Source organism: Colletotrichum godetiae (assembly GCF_030913485.1).
Source record: "Colletotrichum godetiae strain CBS 193.32 chromosome Unknown BDP55scaffold_6, whole genome shotgun sequence".
NCBI classification, from domain to species: domain Eukaryota; kingdom Fungi; phylum Ascomycota; class Sordariomycetes; order Glomerellales; family Glomerellaceae; genus Colletotrichum; species Colletotrichum godetiae.
In genome coordinates, this window is record NW_026851254.1 from 1,359,609 (window position 1) to 1,374,335 (window position 14,727).

Below are 14,727 nucleotides of genomic sequence, written 5' to 3' on the forward strand. Positions count from 1 at the left end.
ATCCGCGGCGCGGGGGCTTGTCATCGCGCGGTGATCAGGACCTAGAGGCTTGCGGTAAGATGGAGCGGATTGTAGCACAAACGTGACCGCTCATTCAAAAACTCGACAGCCACACGAAAGCCTCAAGCCTCAAGCCTCACTACAATGCCCAAGCTTCAAACTTTGAGTTCAAGCAAACGGTTGGTTCCTGAGCAGACCAAATTTGAGGCTGGGATGGATGGCAGTTCCCGTGTCTCTTCCCCCCCCCCAAAGTTAGCGCCAACGAAACACCTTCTTGATGCGTACAAGCTCGAGGAAATAACCAGCCAAAGCGGAAGAGGAAAGCCACACTCAAATGAAGGGTTAATGTTTTCTCGATGGGGGACAAAGACACTGACAACTGCCAGTGGTCGAACAGGACACCACAAGGCACTACAAGACACATTACCCCTCGTTCTATCCCAATTGCCGGGAATTGGTGGCTTGTCTTAAGAGGCACTGATCGTTCAAGCTTCATGGAAATTGCCGTCGCGGATCCTCATTGCGATAATCGCGATTGTCGTCGGCCAGCTAAGAAACCCCCCACAAGACACAACTCAAAATCTTCTCCATGGTGCCATGACATTAACTTACCCAGAGCCGGGCTCGCGGTAGCACCAGGTCCATGGTGATGGCGTCCGCGTCCGCGTATTATTTTCCCTTTGGGCATATCTTGGAAAAGTTGGGACACTACAGACAAGCGTCGGCAAGGAAAGCATGCCAATGTTACGCCTCGTACCTTTGGGTTTATTTGTTTCCGCACCACACTGCGGAACCGAACAACCTGAAAACTGATCGGGGTGTACGAATAGGTGTTACAATCTGGGCAAAACTGAAGACACAACGTTCCACCGTCTCAAGATTGTCCTCGAGCTGTAGTGAGATTTCTATAGTGTGGCTTTCCTTGAGCGACCACACATTTTTACCAATGACGCTGTCTTGGGCTGTCAAATACCGCACCGGAAATCCCCAACGTTCGCGCCGTTCAAGCATATCCATACCAAAAACATCAGACAAAAAGGCTTAGGTCCGTGTTTGGTTTGCTTGATCGACCGTTTCTGCGATGGCAAGGTTGGGCCTTACTCATCCCATCTCCTCCTCCCAATTCCCCGAGAATCCGTAAGCAGGTAATAATTCGGAACGAAAACGAGGTGTGCTTTTCTCGGGTTCCCAAAGAACATGTTGACGTTGTCAATTTTTACGTCTTTGTCTGCCCACCTAAACTCCGGGGACAGGACCGGACCCCATTTGCGCGGCGAAGCACGGAGGCTTCGGGGAAAGGCTTGGGTTCCGGGTTAAACACAGTCAGAAGCTTATTGACATTACAACCTCGTGTCAACTTGCACAGCATTCTTACTGTTACACAAAGAGTGACAAGACCAGCTCAAGTCAGTCTGCAGGCTGACACACTTGTTCCCAATCTAGAGGCTCAGACTCAGACTTTCCCATGTGTCCTGTCTCGCTTGCTGCCTTGCCATGCTGTGTCACCGCGCCACCGTCAGCAACAACGTCGCAAATTGCTGACGTTCGACGACAACCCACTCCCACTCACACTCATACACGGTCACTGCTCCGTAAAGTGAGAAGCCAGATGGAAGCACAGCACAGAAGCAAACAAAGATGGGGGGTGCGGAGCGGGAGGACGCCCAGCCACTATCCTGATGTTGATATGAATTCCCGGTCGTGATATGTGGTGGTTGCGGACGGACGGTGGATGAAAAAAACGGTTCTGACGTGCTCCCGTCATCCCAACACACAGAAAGCGTCACTTGCATGAGTGGAAATCGCATTACGGCCGGGACCCAAATACGTGCTGGCGATGCGAAACTGCGGAAAGCTACATGTTCTGGAAGTTCCGTCCACTTCAACTACCAACGCCCGTCCCCCCGCCGTGCCGGCCGAGTTCCGTTAAGGCCACCGTTTTGGGCATCGTCTCCTTCTGATTGGCGCCTTTTCCACTCATTGAGCGGTAACCAGTTACAGCATGTCCTCCCACTCCCACCACTCTGTGTAGCAACTTCATCCAACAGCAGAGTCTGTGATGACACATGGTTACGCTGCATGGTGATCCTCTCCCATGCAGCCTTATCCTCTAACTCGGAAAGCCTGTGGTCGAGAAACGGGCTGGCGGTGCTGGCTGGCTGGCTGGCTGAGCGAGTGAGTGGATTTCGCGTTCGGCCTCACGGCGAGCCAGTCATACCTAGCGGCGGCGGTGCCACGGGCGGTGATGGTCTTGCCCATCATGACGACGACTCTCACCCTCACTCTCACAGGGCTCACTCGACACTCACATGTCTGCAAAGTTCCACGGCCACGTTGTCTTTTGCTTGGGTTTCCCCATTCTGTTTGATAAACACCCGGCACCCACTCCAGGATCTTCTCGCACTCTCACTCGCTTCTAGATTACCCATACAATGATGTTCGTACACACACACCCGAACCCCGTTTTGTTCTTTCCCGCTTCTCTCCACTCGAAATGGAAGGAAAAGAACAACAGCTCGTGAAAGGGGAAAAAAAAAATGTTCCCAGTCCGTCCCCATTGAAAAAAGTGCACATGCAGCGGCGCGACCCAACTTCCAAAAGTCTTGGCTTTCCGCTGTCGCGCTGACGAACTGGAGGTCCCACATCCTTGGGGTTTTGTTCTCCGTTTCCCGTGCCGAGGACACCGAAAGTTCCTTGACAGGCTGACTGTCTCCGCTCCCACCAAGCGGACCAGGGTTGCCCCAAGGCAAACGTTCACGCAAAGGCGGTCAGGTCTTGCCAGTGTGCTTGCTTGCCTGCCTGGCAGCATGGCAGCATGGGTCGCATGAAATCTGTCCGTTAATGTTGTTGGGAGTGTTGTTGATGAACTTCTGTCAATGAGTGTGACTCACAATGAGTTGGCGATCCTCTCCTCCCCCCCCCCCCCCCTTCTGCAACAACCCCGGTCTAAGCGGTTAACCTCACCTCGGGCATTTTCCAGTCACGACGTTTCCTTCAATCCGATCGTCTGCTTTCTCTGCCATCCAAGGCTGAGATGTTTGAGTGACACCGTCTCTGTGGAACCGAATCTCTTGTGCCCGGGAGACCGCTTGTCTTTGCCTCACCCTCCCCTCATCCAGCACCCTGGTTCGCGTCAGGTATTCCTACATCTCTAGCTTGGTGAAATGCTCGTGCAGATGAGCGCGTACGCAGAAAAGAGGGGTTATTCTTCACCTCCTGTGCCACGATGCGAAATATGTCATTCTCCCATCATGAAGGAATCATGTGAAAATCTTCACAAGCCTGAATTGTTCCCCCCTTCCCCACTACCGCTACCGCCTCGTGCCCCTTTTCAACCAAGAACATGCACGAAACGGAAACCTGGCGCCGCTTTCGGTTGCCAGATGATGAATCCACGTTGCACTTCCCAATCTTGCCAAACCCATGGATCCCGGTACCCTATGGGGAATGGAAGCAAACGAAGAAGCGGTGGAGAGAGAGGGAGAGGGATCTTCTTCTTCGAAACCAAGGAAGAAGGAGAGAAAAAAAAACGTCTAGAAGGAGCGGATCCTCGACAAATGGAAGCATTCCCGAACAAGGACCCTCACCTCATCATCGCGAACCCCTTCGTTTTAGGGTAGCATGAGCCATGAGGGGCTATGGGGCGCGCGCACACAAGCAAACACCAAAATAAACGATGGAGCACAATAGCGAGAAAACGATGGCTGGGATATCGCTGTCGGGCATCACGTTACGGTAAGGGGAAGTTGGGAACTGGCCACTCATGACTGGAGAAAAGGGGTTCTCGTAGTGCCTCACCGTTTGAAAGTCCTGCTCCACCCGACTTTCGGTGAAGGCGAAATGACTTGAGACGAAGATCAGACCGAAACCAGTCTGCTGGGAAATTTCTCCATCCTTATGAGCTGTCTCTGAACCGTGCAATCCCCGTCGGCGAGAAGTCTACGACGAGAGCGACACCGACTTTCCCATCCATGATCAGGGATTTTCCCCAGTCTCTTAGTGTGGTGTAGTCAAGGGGTCCGCAGCTGCGCTCTTGCGACCCTTACACCGTTAGAGCCTCATCTTCCAAATCCCATCCCCATCCCCTTACCCATGTACCCATCAAAGAACGATGCTGGGAACGAACTCACCTCTCGCTCGCCTTGTATGGATGCGGGCATCCGTTCTGTTGGGTCAGCCAGCCCCAGTTCGTACTTATTGCCGTGATGCTTGCTTCCGCCCGCCCAATTCCCGCTTCAAAACGGTTGACAGTTGACTACGGATGTTTGCTTGCCCTTGGCTATAACAGAGACGAGAAGCGGCTCATGTTCAATTTCGGCGGTGCCGTTCCCACGTACACGGGACTCAATAAACGGAGGGGGGGACATTGGGAAGTTGAGGCTGCGTCATGGGATTCTTCCCGTGGTTCGTCGCACATTGACGAATGAGAAGAAAAAAAGAATGACACCAATTGTCGTGATTGCGAAATAAGCTTCGCTAGAGTCCCGTCAATGTCTCACTCTGTGATCCCACGAAGAACCCATCACCTAACACGAAGTAGTACCAGTTGTCCGGTCCCACGAACGGAGCGTGAAGCCAGACCCGGTGCTCTGGTAAAGGCGTGTGTCATTAGCTTCGTGATGCCGGCGCTTCTCCAGCCAGCCCCCCCGATCAGAGATATCTCCTACTACTACGGTCCGAAACTGCGGATAGAGGTCCGAAAATTGGTATAATCGTATTCGTTCCCGCCATTGTCCATTCCATTCCGAGTACCTTTCCGTATTCTCCTAGCCATAGCTCCTCCGCTCTAACTACCCTCCGCTCACTGGTAGCCGGCGGCAACCAAGTGCTGCGTCCTCAAACATGGACAGTTACCGCCGGAAAGGGACAAGAGCAATCGTCCAAGTGAGATGCCGTCGGTGATTAGAGCTAGGTACTCTGTGCTCACTCACATTACCCACGCAGCGTAGCTATGAGGAATCGAAAGGGAAAACGCCATCAACAACCCACAATGCCGGATGTGATCAGCTCCGAAATCCTCAAAAAAGCCAACAACCTTCGCGCCGGCGAATGGAAATTCTGCCCTTGCGGATGCCATGCCCCATCCCAGTATCCCACTCACTCCCCCCTTCAAGCGTACCGCAACGCCGGGACGAACGCCTCTTCAACCGCGTGCCTGGCACATGCCGCGGCTCTCCGATCCCTATTGCGGCGATTCTTACACTCTCTTGTCAGTCCTCCATCGCGTTTTCTGTATCGGTCGGCGCCCTTGCATGAACCTTGGCAGATTGGAAGAAAGCATCTGTTTCTTCTTCCGCTTTGTTGAATTTTTTTTTCTCTATCTCATTTCCCCCGTTACTATTGTTAAACTGGTGACTGTGACGCTGCGGCGTCAGGAAACCGGACGAAACGGAACGCAACGCCGTAGCGCCTCCTTTTTCCTTCTCGTCTGATGTTGTGCTCTTCTTTCCACGCCCTTATGATGCGCCGGCCGGCCCAGGAACCCGGAAGATGCCATTCTATTGGGTCATGGGACGCTTGCGCGGTTTGAGACGCGTACGGAGTGCGAAAGTCCTAGAGTGTGACTGTGACTGCGACGGATGGCAGTGGACTGTGGAACATTCTACGTACTTTTCGTACACACAAGAATAGCAGCAAGTTTGGGCTTGGACTTCCTCCGCCGAGACAGAGGAATATCCTCCGACGCCAACACTGACCATCACTGTCACATCGTGCTGTCCCTCATCTCATCAACGGCAGATATTTTTGGGGAGGGTAATTACGGTACGTGTAAGAGCCGCTTTTTGCCACAGAAGGGGGAGAAGAGGAAGAGCCACGTCTCCGTTTTTCTCATTCAACGAGTTCTCAATTCGAAATCTCCGTTCTTGAAAGGCTCGCTAACAAACTGTGCTCCCCAATTCCGTTCCGCGTACACTACTACTTTGTAGTTTGTACTGTGCCTGTTCCTGACTCCGCGTCCCCTGTCCTTGTCTATGGCTGTCAAATTTTCGTCAAAGTCCAATATTGTGGGAAATTCTTTTTGAGAGAAGAAAAATCCAGGAACCACCTACAAAAGCCCACTTTGACCGGGATGAGGGGATCTCGCATTCAGAAGTCCCGGTCCCTTCTCCTCTGCAAGGTCATTACGGGGTTTATAAAGTGTCGGAAATTCAGGAACATGTGGCAAATTTTCTAGAAGGTGATGCGTAAATTGGCAATGCCTCCATCCAGTTCCATCGAAATTGGAGTTTAGGTTCTTCTCTCCATATTTTCCGCCCTTCGGACCCAGCAGTCTGTTACCAACCAACACACGCGCAAGAGAAACCACGAGGCTGGGGTTTCGGGTTCGCTCGTCTCGGTTCTGCGGGTTGTCTGGCCGGGGGGGATGCGCGTGATGTGAGCTGCAGTTTGCAGGGAACCAATCACTCTTGTTACACGAAACTTCTGAGCAGATTTCCTTCCTTCCCCCACAAAAAACGTTTGTGGGCAACCTGGGAATAGCATCGTCATCCGCGCCCCACGAAATGCACGTCGTCGATCACTCTGCCAGTCAGCAGACCAAAGAGTACGGAGTACCTTGCGCTATTGTTGGTGCACACCGGACGGGTACCGACCGCTCACCGACTGCCGGAACCCGGTCAGGGTATCATCGCCTCGTAAAACAAAAAGAAGAAAAGAAGAAAACCAAGAAATTGGTCATTCAGGAAATACGGTGAAATGAGAATTTCAGACCCCAGGACGGTGTATCTAAAGTGCTGAGGTACCTGAAAAGAAAAGAAAAGAAAAGAAAAGAAAAGATTCCAATTTTGAGTCATCCGTTCCGTGCCAGCCGTGCCACACCGTTCCCCCATCCCTCCGTCCTGGCATCCATCGTGCAGATGCAGCGTCGCATCAAACGTGTCCCCGTGACGGGTTCCAAAGGGCCGGTACCAACCAAAAGGAAAAGTTGGAAGTATCCGTACCTATCCGTACACGAACAGGCTGCAGCATCCCGTCTTTCGGTGAATGCTGTGCCTTGCTTGCTTCCCACGAACGCGTCGTCACTTGTCCGTCCGCCTGTTGGGGGGGGTGTGTCTCTACGTTACCTTCAAGATGCCGTCCAAGAAAACCCCATCCTCCGTGATCACTGATGGTGCCCGTAGTCCGGCGTAAACGCACGTTTGCTTCTTTTTTCTAGAAACGCGCGCCCATCTCTGGCAGGCAGCGGCAGGCACAATAGGATCGTGTGCTTTTGTCACAGACGGGACCTTAAAACACTAAAGTGCTTGCGTCTATTAGTTCGTAAAGGAAGGAAAGAAAAACCACTATTTGCCCTGTTCCATCACTCTCAATCAAGTTTCGCTCAGGAACCGAGGCTCCGGGAGAGGCTTTTTCTTCGTTCAGGAACAAAGAGTCCGTGTGGTCGCGGGCGCTTAATAGCTGCAAGCCCCGATCCAGGCAACATTTCACGACCATCGAGACAGACGGACTTCGGTTTTTCCCCCCAGTGTCCTCTCTCTCTCTCAGTGTCTGGTCCTCTAGCGTTGTCAAGTAGTGTCAACTTCTTTCCTGCGGCCTGCCGGTTCGGCTAGCAGACGCCTTAGCTAGCAATCCATCGTGAACTCTCACCAGGAACCGGTGAAAGTTTGACTCATAAACTACCTGCAGTTGGACTCAAGCTTGGGGAAGCTCCTCTTATTTCGGCCGAGAACTCTGCATCACAAGTATTTGGGGCCAAGGTTTAATTCTTTAGGTAGCTCTTGTGCTTCCTTTCTCCACGACGGCGGCAGGCAGGATCTGGCGACGTTGGAAAGCTGTCATTGCGACGACGGAACCCCCCCCCCCCCTCCTCTAACCGACTCTCATGTAACGACAGGTTTGGCGGGTTACCCAGATTGGGCAAACCTGCAGCATTTGCTGCTCTCTGCAGAAGATCCTTGTTTTACATCCTTGCATCGTTACTGCCATACTGATGATCAACCAGGGGGAAATGTGATCAAAAAGTCGGTGTTGGTTACGAAGAGTAGTCAACCAGGAAAATAAAAACCCATCATCTGATCAAAATGATTCCATCCAAAAACCCTGTTTTGGCGCTGGGCTTGGAGGCACTTTGGTTGACTTCCTTGGGGCTACACACCATCCACTCCTTCGCTCCGTATTCCTGTCAGTGAGTTGCCCGCCGTCGTCGTCGGAACGGGGGGAGGATCTTCAAAAAGTGACCAAAAAGTGACCGAAAAGTGACGGTATCAAAGTTGGTCACGATCGATCTCTCTCTCTCAGTTTCTCTGTGTGTCTCCATCCGCCCGACCGTGCACACGCATACACCGCTATTGCTAATTCGAGCTGCAGGCACAAGAGGCGGGACCGGGGGATACGGGGGGGAAGCTTCGCAATCGTTTGGGGATACTGGGAACCAAGTGCAAATCCCCCTCATGACGGGCAGATTGACAAGCGGCGTGTCACGATGGAGAGCTTTCTCCAGTTTCTCCAGACCTCGCTCTCCCACCGTATTCCATTCCCAGACGGTATCTCGGCACGACCCAAGACTGCTCCAAAGATCAGATGAAGAACCGTACGGTAGGTGAGACTCGTTGAGCCACCCATCTGAGACGGGAGCCAAGAACATTGAAAAAGGGTACCGTAAGTTGATTATTTGATGTGTTATTGCTGTCCTGGGTTGATTGGAGCCAGTTAGTTCGCGATTTGAGATTGATGAACGAACGCCAGGCCACTGCGGGAAACATAGTATTACCCTATTTGCATGTTGCGCAGACAAAACATTGGCATTGTCTCAACGCCCCTCTGAAAAGTTCATGCCTCCAAAGAAGCGAAGGATCCGTTCCTGCGATGACATTACAAAATTTGACGATAGATCAGAGGAATATCTGTGTGTCTGTCTGTTGTCCGTCTGTGTATCAACCGGCGACCTCCGCGATCGAAAGAGAACTGTTCAACTGATGTCTGATTTGGATTGTGCCATCCGGCGGCGGCGGCGTAAACCTGACAAGTCGTACCATTATCACATTGAATCTGTGACGAGTCCGTTCCAGGCGACGAGTATCAAAAGAAGGAGCAGAGAGAGTGGCACAGATGGTTCGAGTGGCTGAAGCGCTTCATGCGATTGATGTCTCTGCCCGGAGACACGGATTACAACTCTTGCTCTATGAGCAGCCCTATAGCATCCAGGAAACCGTAAATACGGCGTGTTCGTAGCAACAGCCATCTCTACCGCCGCAATCCCTTGCCCTGCCCGAGCTGTTCAAGCCGGCAAGTCGCAGCAAGGTATTGGAGCTCTCCCCGGTCAAAACGGCATGCATCCAAACAGGTAGACGCCCTCGCCGCCCGTCATTTGCTGCATGTTCCAGCATCTTCGGTTAGGCTGTGTGCAACACATGGCGTTTTTAAAGTGTATGCCGTGTACCCTCGTTCAGAAACCTGCAGGAATGCCGCCGCCGCCGTCGGACAATTACCGCAAAGGAAAAGCCTGGCATCAATATTTCTTTGGGGGGGGGTCGGAAGCGAGGTCAGACACACGATAGTGTTGACAAAGTTGATAGTGTATGGAATTACTGGATAGATAGTGCCACGGTTCCCGGCATATGCAGGCAAAATGGATTGGGGTTGGCTGCGGCTGGCGCGTCGTACCCGTCCACTTCTACGGAGTAATGGCTGTCTTGTTGGCGATGGTGACATTATCGCCCGAGTTGAGGTAACTGACAAGATCATGGCGCCATCAATGATCGCCCGTCACCCCGTCTTGTGCGGCTTGCCTGATGAGCGCCAGAGTGTGGTCTCGGGAGGCTGCTTCATCGACCGAGTGACCGTCGCACCCATCTCACATCTCAGAAATCGCAGCCCCAGCCCGGTGTCCGTTTTGGAATGCCCTCACACAGCCCCCGGGCCCCCTCATCCGCCCCCAAGTATACTCGGTACCCCGCGGGTGTTTCTTTGACGCAGTTGACGTGTCTCTTAATATTGATGTACGGTTTCCGTAGTCGGCCGAGGACGGCCAAGCCACCAAAGACTCGGCAGCCTCGGCATCGTCCCTTCTGTTAAGAGAGGAATCGCAGCTTCATTGCCTCCAGCCTTCGATTCGTTGTGTAACCAATGAGAAAGCAGAGACAGCAGGCAATACAGAGGCATCTGAAACATGCTCTCTTCCTCAACTCTCGTCTCGCTCCGCAGTGACACGAGGTGCGACGCAGGCCCCCAAAAGTGTCCACCGTTCTCCTCTCCCGCCCCAAGAATGATGACAAAGTGGCCCCCAAAAGCTCGGGAAGCATATACACAGTAGGTAGGCAGTTGGCTCAGTTCACCGTATTTCCCACGTGGTCTCGAGCAAGGGGCCGGCTGACGAGCAACAAACCCCACCCCTGACGATCACACCACACCTTCAACATCTTCGAACAGGGGTCTCATCGAGCGAGCGAACGACTGTGTTGCTGCGGACGCCCGGACCCCCAAAGCTCAGGTGTGATGGGCGGTGCGACGGCAGCTCAGTTGGTCACACCTGAACTGGCTGCTTCTCATCAGGCTTCAGCAGAGACGGGGTGCGAATTACAGATAGTTCGCGAGCCAAGAACGCACAGTCAAAGCCTGATTGATGTTGGCCGGGCACAGCCCATCGCTGGTCAGCTGAGCTTTTCGCTGGTCTTGCAGTTGGTGTCGTTGCTTCGTAGTAGTTCCAATAGAACAGCTTCCCGTCCCAAAAAGATCAACAACCGCTACTGCAGGTACAAGGGGAAATTTGGCGACGGATTCCTGAGAAAGGCCTCTTGTTATCCTGTACTATTCGCCTTGGTTTCTCGCTTCCCGAGACATCTCACACGGCCCCTTGAAGCGATTCCAATTTATCGCCACCCGCAGCAAGGGACAACATCGCGGAGCACCTACGGGGCTCAACGTGCCATGCTTACCAGAAGCGGTCTTCAACGGACGGAGGTTGCTAGGTTCATTCTCCGTGACGAGGACTCTCACTCAGTTGCCTTTTCCCCTACACCATACGATGCCGCCGTAGTCGCCGTCGTGGTGACCCACCTCCGCGACCCGCCGTAAACGCCCCCGCTGCCTAGAAAGTCCGTCGGCCGAGCATGTCGAAAAGAGGTAACCCGGGGGAGAAAGACATCTGTAAGACCGGCTCTCGCTTCGTTTGGGAGAGCAAAACGTCGAAAAGGTTGCCGTTCCCTAACTCCGGGTGATGATACCCTTGCGTCAAGGATGCCCTCTGAGACGCGCAAACCCAGAACTCGGTTTGCGTCAAATTGCCCGCACGTCCCGCTCAAACGGTAGAGAAGGCAGTCGCTTTACGGACTCTATGGACAGTTTCGTCCGGTCCCTTGACAAGGGGCCTTCAACATCGGGTCTATACGCTATTCTCTGCTGCCCTGTCCGTACGGGTAGTGAACATCAACCGGCTTGGTGGGGGGAGAAACGGTTGATCGACCAGTAGGCGCTGCAGGATGACGCTTTGGGAGGAGGCTAAATCGCAAGTTCACTGTTTCCTCGGCTTCGTTTTCTGGTACGGCCATGGCCCGATAGACCGGGTGCTGTGCCATCACTGTTCCAACGATCGTCCACACCCTCATCCTACCGTCAACCCATGGCAGCGCGTGGTCATGTGGACTGGAGGTTGGGGGGTTGCATTTTTTTGACGGTGAGGATTCGCTGTGCCTCGCTGACACCATAAGGTGCAATCAATTCTAAACTGTCAGCTTAGGCGGGGTAATCAACAAAGATGCCCTCTTCTTATCGTTGCCACATATGCAGTGCAGCACAGTGAGGTTGAAAGCTGCGAGGCTTATCATTATCCATGGTGTTTGTCCATGAGAGAGCTGCCGTGCAAGCCACTTCCGTTCTACTAACGTTAGCTATCCGGTCGTACAGCGGCAAGGATCAGAGACAGCTCTGCAGCCACTCCGCCGTCCGACATCTCCAATCATGTCGTCAGAGTCTCTCGTCAAATCGTCCGACCACGAGTCCGTGCTGGACGGGTTAGACGGGAAGCTAGCGTGACTCTGCCTGTCAGTAAGCCGACACTGATTTGTGATCAGGCGAATTAACTAGGTTAGGCTGTCGTTATCGTGACTCTTAGCCACTTGGTCTCTGGAGTTGATGGTGTGCAGCAGCAATTCGACCGAGTATCCTGCGACCGTAAGCAGCGTCAAGAGTGGGGATTCGTAGCTTCACAGGCGGACGTCTTTCAGTACTTGGTCGAGATGTATCTTTTCGAACTATGTGCTTGGTACGTATGTGAGATCAGCCTTCCATCGCGTGTTTGACGAGTTTGGCATCAATGTCGTTCATCCAGGAAGCAATATCAAGAAGCATCCTTGCTGGCGTTTCCCGATTGGAAATTTGCCCTGTCTGCCTTTCTAGGAGAGAATTGAATGTCACCGTCGCCTGCGCTTAAAGTCATGTGTCATGCGCTTGGAAGCTACGGTGCCGTTGATCGCCACCAGGAACGGCTGCCTCGGCCGATAACTCAGCTTCGTTTCCGCGGCCACCGCTACACAGCCACCTCAAATCCGAAGCTTAGACTGGGGGTTCCTTTCACCTACGAAGACCTCGTGGTCGATTTCGTTACCATCGTCACGATCGTCGGAGTTGAAGAGGCATACACGGCGCCAAGAAGCAATCCGCGACAGACAAGAAGAGGGGGCGGTAAAAACAGAATACGAAAACTGCGCAAACGCCAGGCGATGTTAATGATTCCAGCAGGTCGGGAACTTTGCAAAGCTAGCGCGACCTTGGCGTGACATTGGGACTGAATCGTAACGTCGTATGCCCTCTGTTGCCCGAAGCCGACAAGCTGGGCTGGCGTATGCCAACGTGCCAACCAACTTGGTTTCCATCGAGCTTGTTTCACTTGTCGCTGGGCTAAGTAAGCATCGTCGACCGTGCACACCTTCAACAACTGTTGCCCATGGCTCATCTGGATCGCCACTTCGGCACCATGCCGTATTGGAGCTATGGCAATCCGGGACTGTCCCGGTGAATAGGACGGCGTTTATAAGCGTGTTATAGTCCCGTGTGGGAGCCGATATATCCCTACAAGGCCCGTTGGCGGACTTTCCGCCGGTCCGAAGGCGGAGCTCAGGATGACCTTGCCGTTCCCCAGCTTTTGTCAAGGCTTGGCCTGCACAATATCCCAGCAACACGTGTAGTGAGAATCTTTCTTGAACCACTTTCGCTTTCGTGATGGACAACCAGCGGGGCTTTCTCGAAACAGCCGCGTATTCTTGCTTCGTACCCCAGATCTCGATGAGTTGCGGTGAGAGTGTCCCATTAACGTTGCGCATCTATTGCAAAGAGACTTGGCTAGTCTAGACACACGAAACAACGGGTGGATAATAGCGCGATTGTCGGTCGAAGGTGGCCAAACTGTACGAAGCGTCCCAACAAATGAAAGCGATGGAGGTGCCAAAACTTCAAAAGTTGGTCCGAAGTGAGGTGTCATCCTGCCATCGGTTATTCATGCCGATGAGGAGCATGAGCTCCCCCCATGATGTGCAGTGTCTCCTTATGTAGACGTATTCAGCTTTGTAGGGCCGGGATGTTCTTGTCTAGCGGCTGGTCTTCACGGCGCGTCCTCCTCGGCGCCAGGGTTAGGCATCTGGGTCGAGCTGATCCAGTTCTCCATGCTGGCTTGACCTACAGGCTGCTTGGCACCCCCAGCTGCAGTCGAGGCTGCTAATCTTAGACCTTGGCGCTTCTTGACAACGAGGCAAAGCACACGACCGTAGATCGCGAAACCTTCATAGGAGACATCCATTGCCATCTTCTTCTTGTCGTCGCCGTCTTGCTCTAGGTCGGACCCAGTCTCTTGCTTCTTGACACGCTTGGACGGCCGGGGAGCATCGTCATCGGAATCTATCTCAATCGCCGAAGCCTCGGCACCAGCATCATTGTCCGAGGACATCGCGAAATCGGCGTCTTGATCCTCGCGAGGTTCTCCGCGCTGTCTCTTTGATCGCCGAGGCCGGCTTGTTTCATCGACAGCGGGGATGCGGGAAAGGCCGGCAATGTCGTCCTCGGATTCACTTTCCTGCCGAATGGGCACCACACCAGCGGCTACCTCGGACTCCATGTCCAGATCAATAGGTACGTCATTCGTTTCGTTTATTAGTTTGTTGGAGTTTGACTGCAACTTCCCGGGCGCCTTGTCGCGGAAGTGCTTGTGCTTAGTGAGCAGTGAATGGCGCGTACTTGTCTCGGTCAAGAACATGGAGACCTCAAACTCGTCTGGCAGATGTCATGATCAGCCAACTTTATTCGGTTCGAGAAATGGTCTGGACCGGGCTGATTGCGCCGGCGAGGGTTGTGTTGGGTTGAGCGGGATGGTGACAGTGAGTAAGGCTGCGAAACAGGACGACAAACCTTGGACGACGACATCCTTGATCGTCTTCTTTTTTGAGCTCTTCTTCTTTGCTCTTTCCCTCTCCTTCTCTTCACGTAGTTTTGGTAGCACCAGTGGACGGACGCTCTCGATGACCTTGGGTAAGATAGGATTCCGAGGATTGAGAAGCCAGCTTTGTGCTAATGCTGGATTGTCTAGATAGATGCGACATTCGAGAACGGAGTACTTTGTGATCCTCAAGTACCGGCGTAGAGGCGCCATGGTTGATGTTTCCTAGGAGATGCTGTTGCAGTGAGGCTCGAATAGCATGAAATCAAGCCTGGATTCAAGGTAGTATTTAGCTGAGACGAGAAGAGGTAGGTCTCTGGAGAGGCGTATGCCTAATGCGACGTGGCCGAGTCGTGCGCGGAAAC

At 53.1% G+C, this 14,727-nt stretch overlaps 2 protein-coding genes across 2 annotated transcripts; both read right to left on the reverse strand.

Moving 5' to 3' along the window:
- Window positions 1–2,105: 2,105 nt before the first annotated feature.
- Window positions 2,106–2,909, reverse strand: BDP55DRAFT_650941 (uncharacterized protein; the record flags this gene model as incomplete). The annotated part of the gene is made up of 1 exon (XM_060574012.1): window positions 2,106–2,909. A coding segment is annotated over exon 1 (388 nt), but the record flags the coding sequence as incomplete, so codon positions are not given.
- A 10,625-nt stretch (window positions 2,910–13,534) lies between these two features.
- On the reverse strand, window positions 13,535–14,575 carry BDP55DRAFT_691100 (uncharacterized protein; the record flags this gene model as incomplete). Its single annotated transcript, XM_060576933.1, has 2 exons — window positions 13,535–14,199; window positions 14,335–14,575. The coding sequence occupies 2 exons, from the start codon at window positions 14,573–14,575 to the stop codon at window positions 13,535–13,537; spliced, it is 906 nt and encodes a 301-aa protein (XP_060434194.1).
- Window positions 14,576–14,727: the final 152 nt, after the last annotated feature.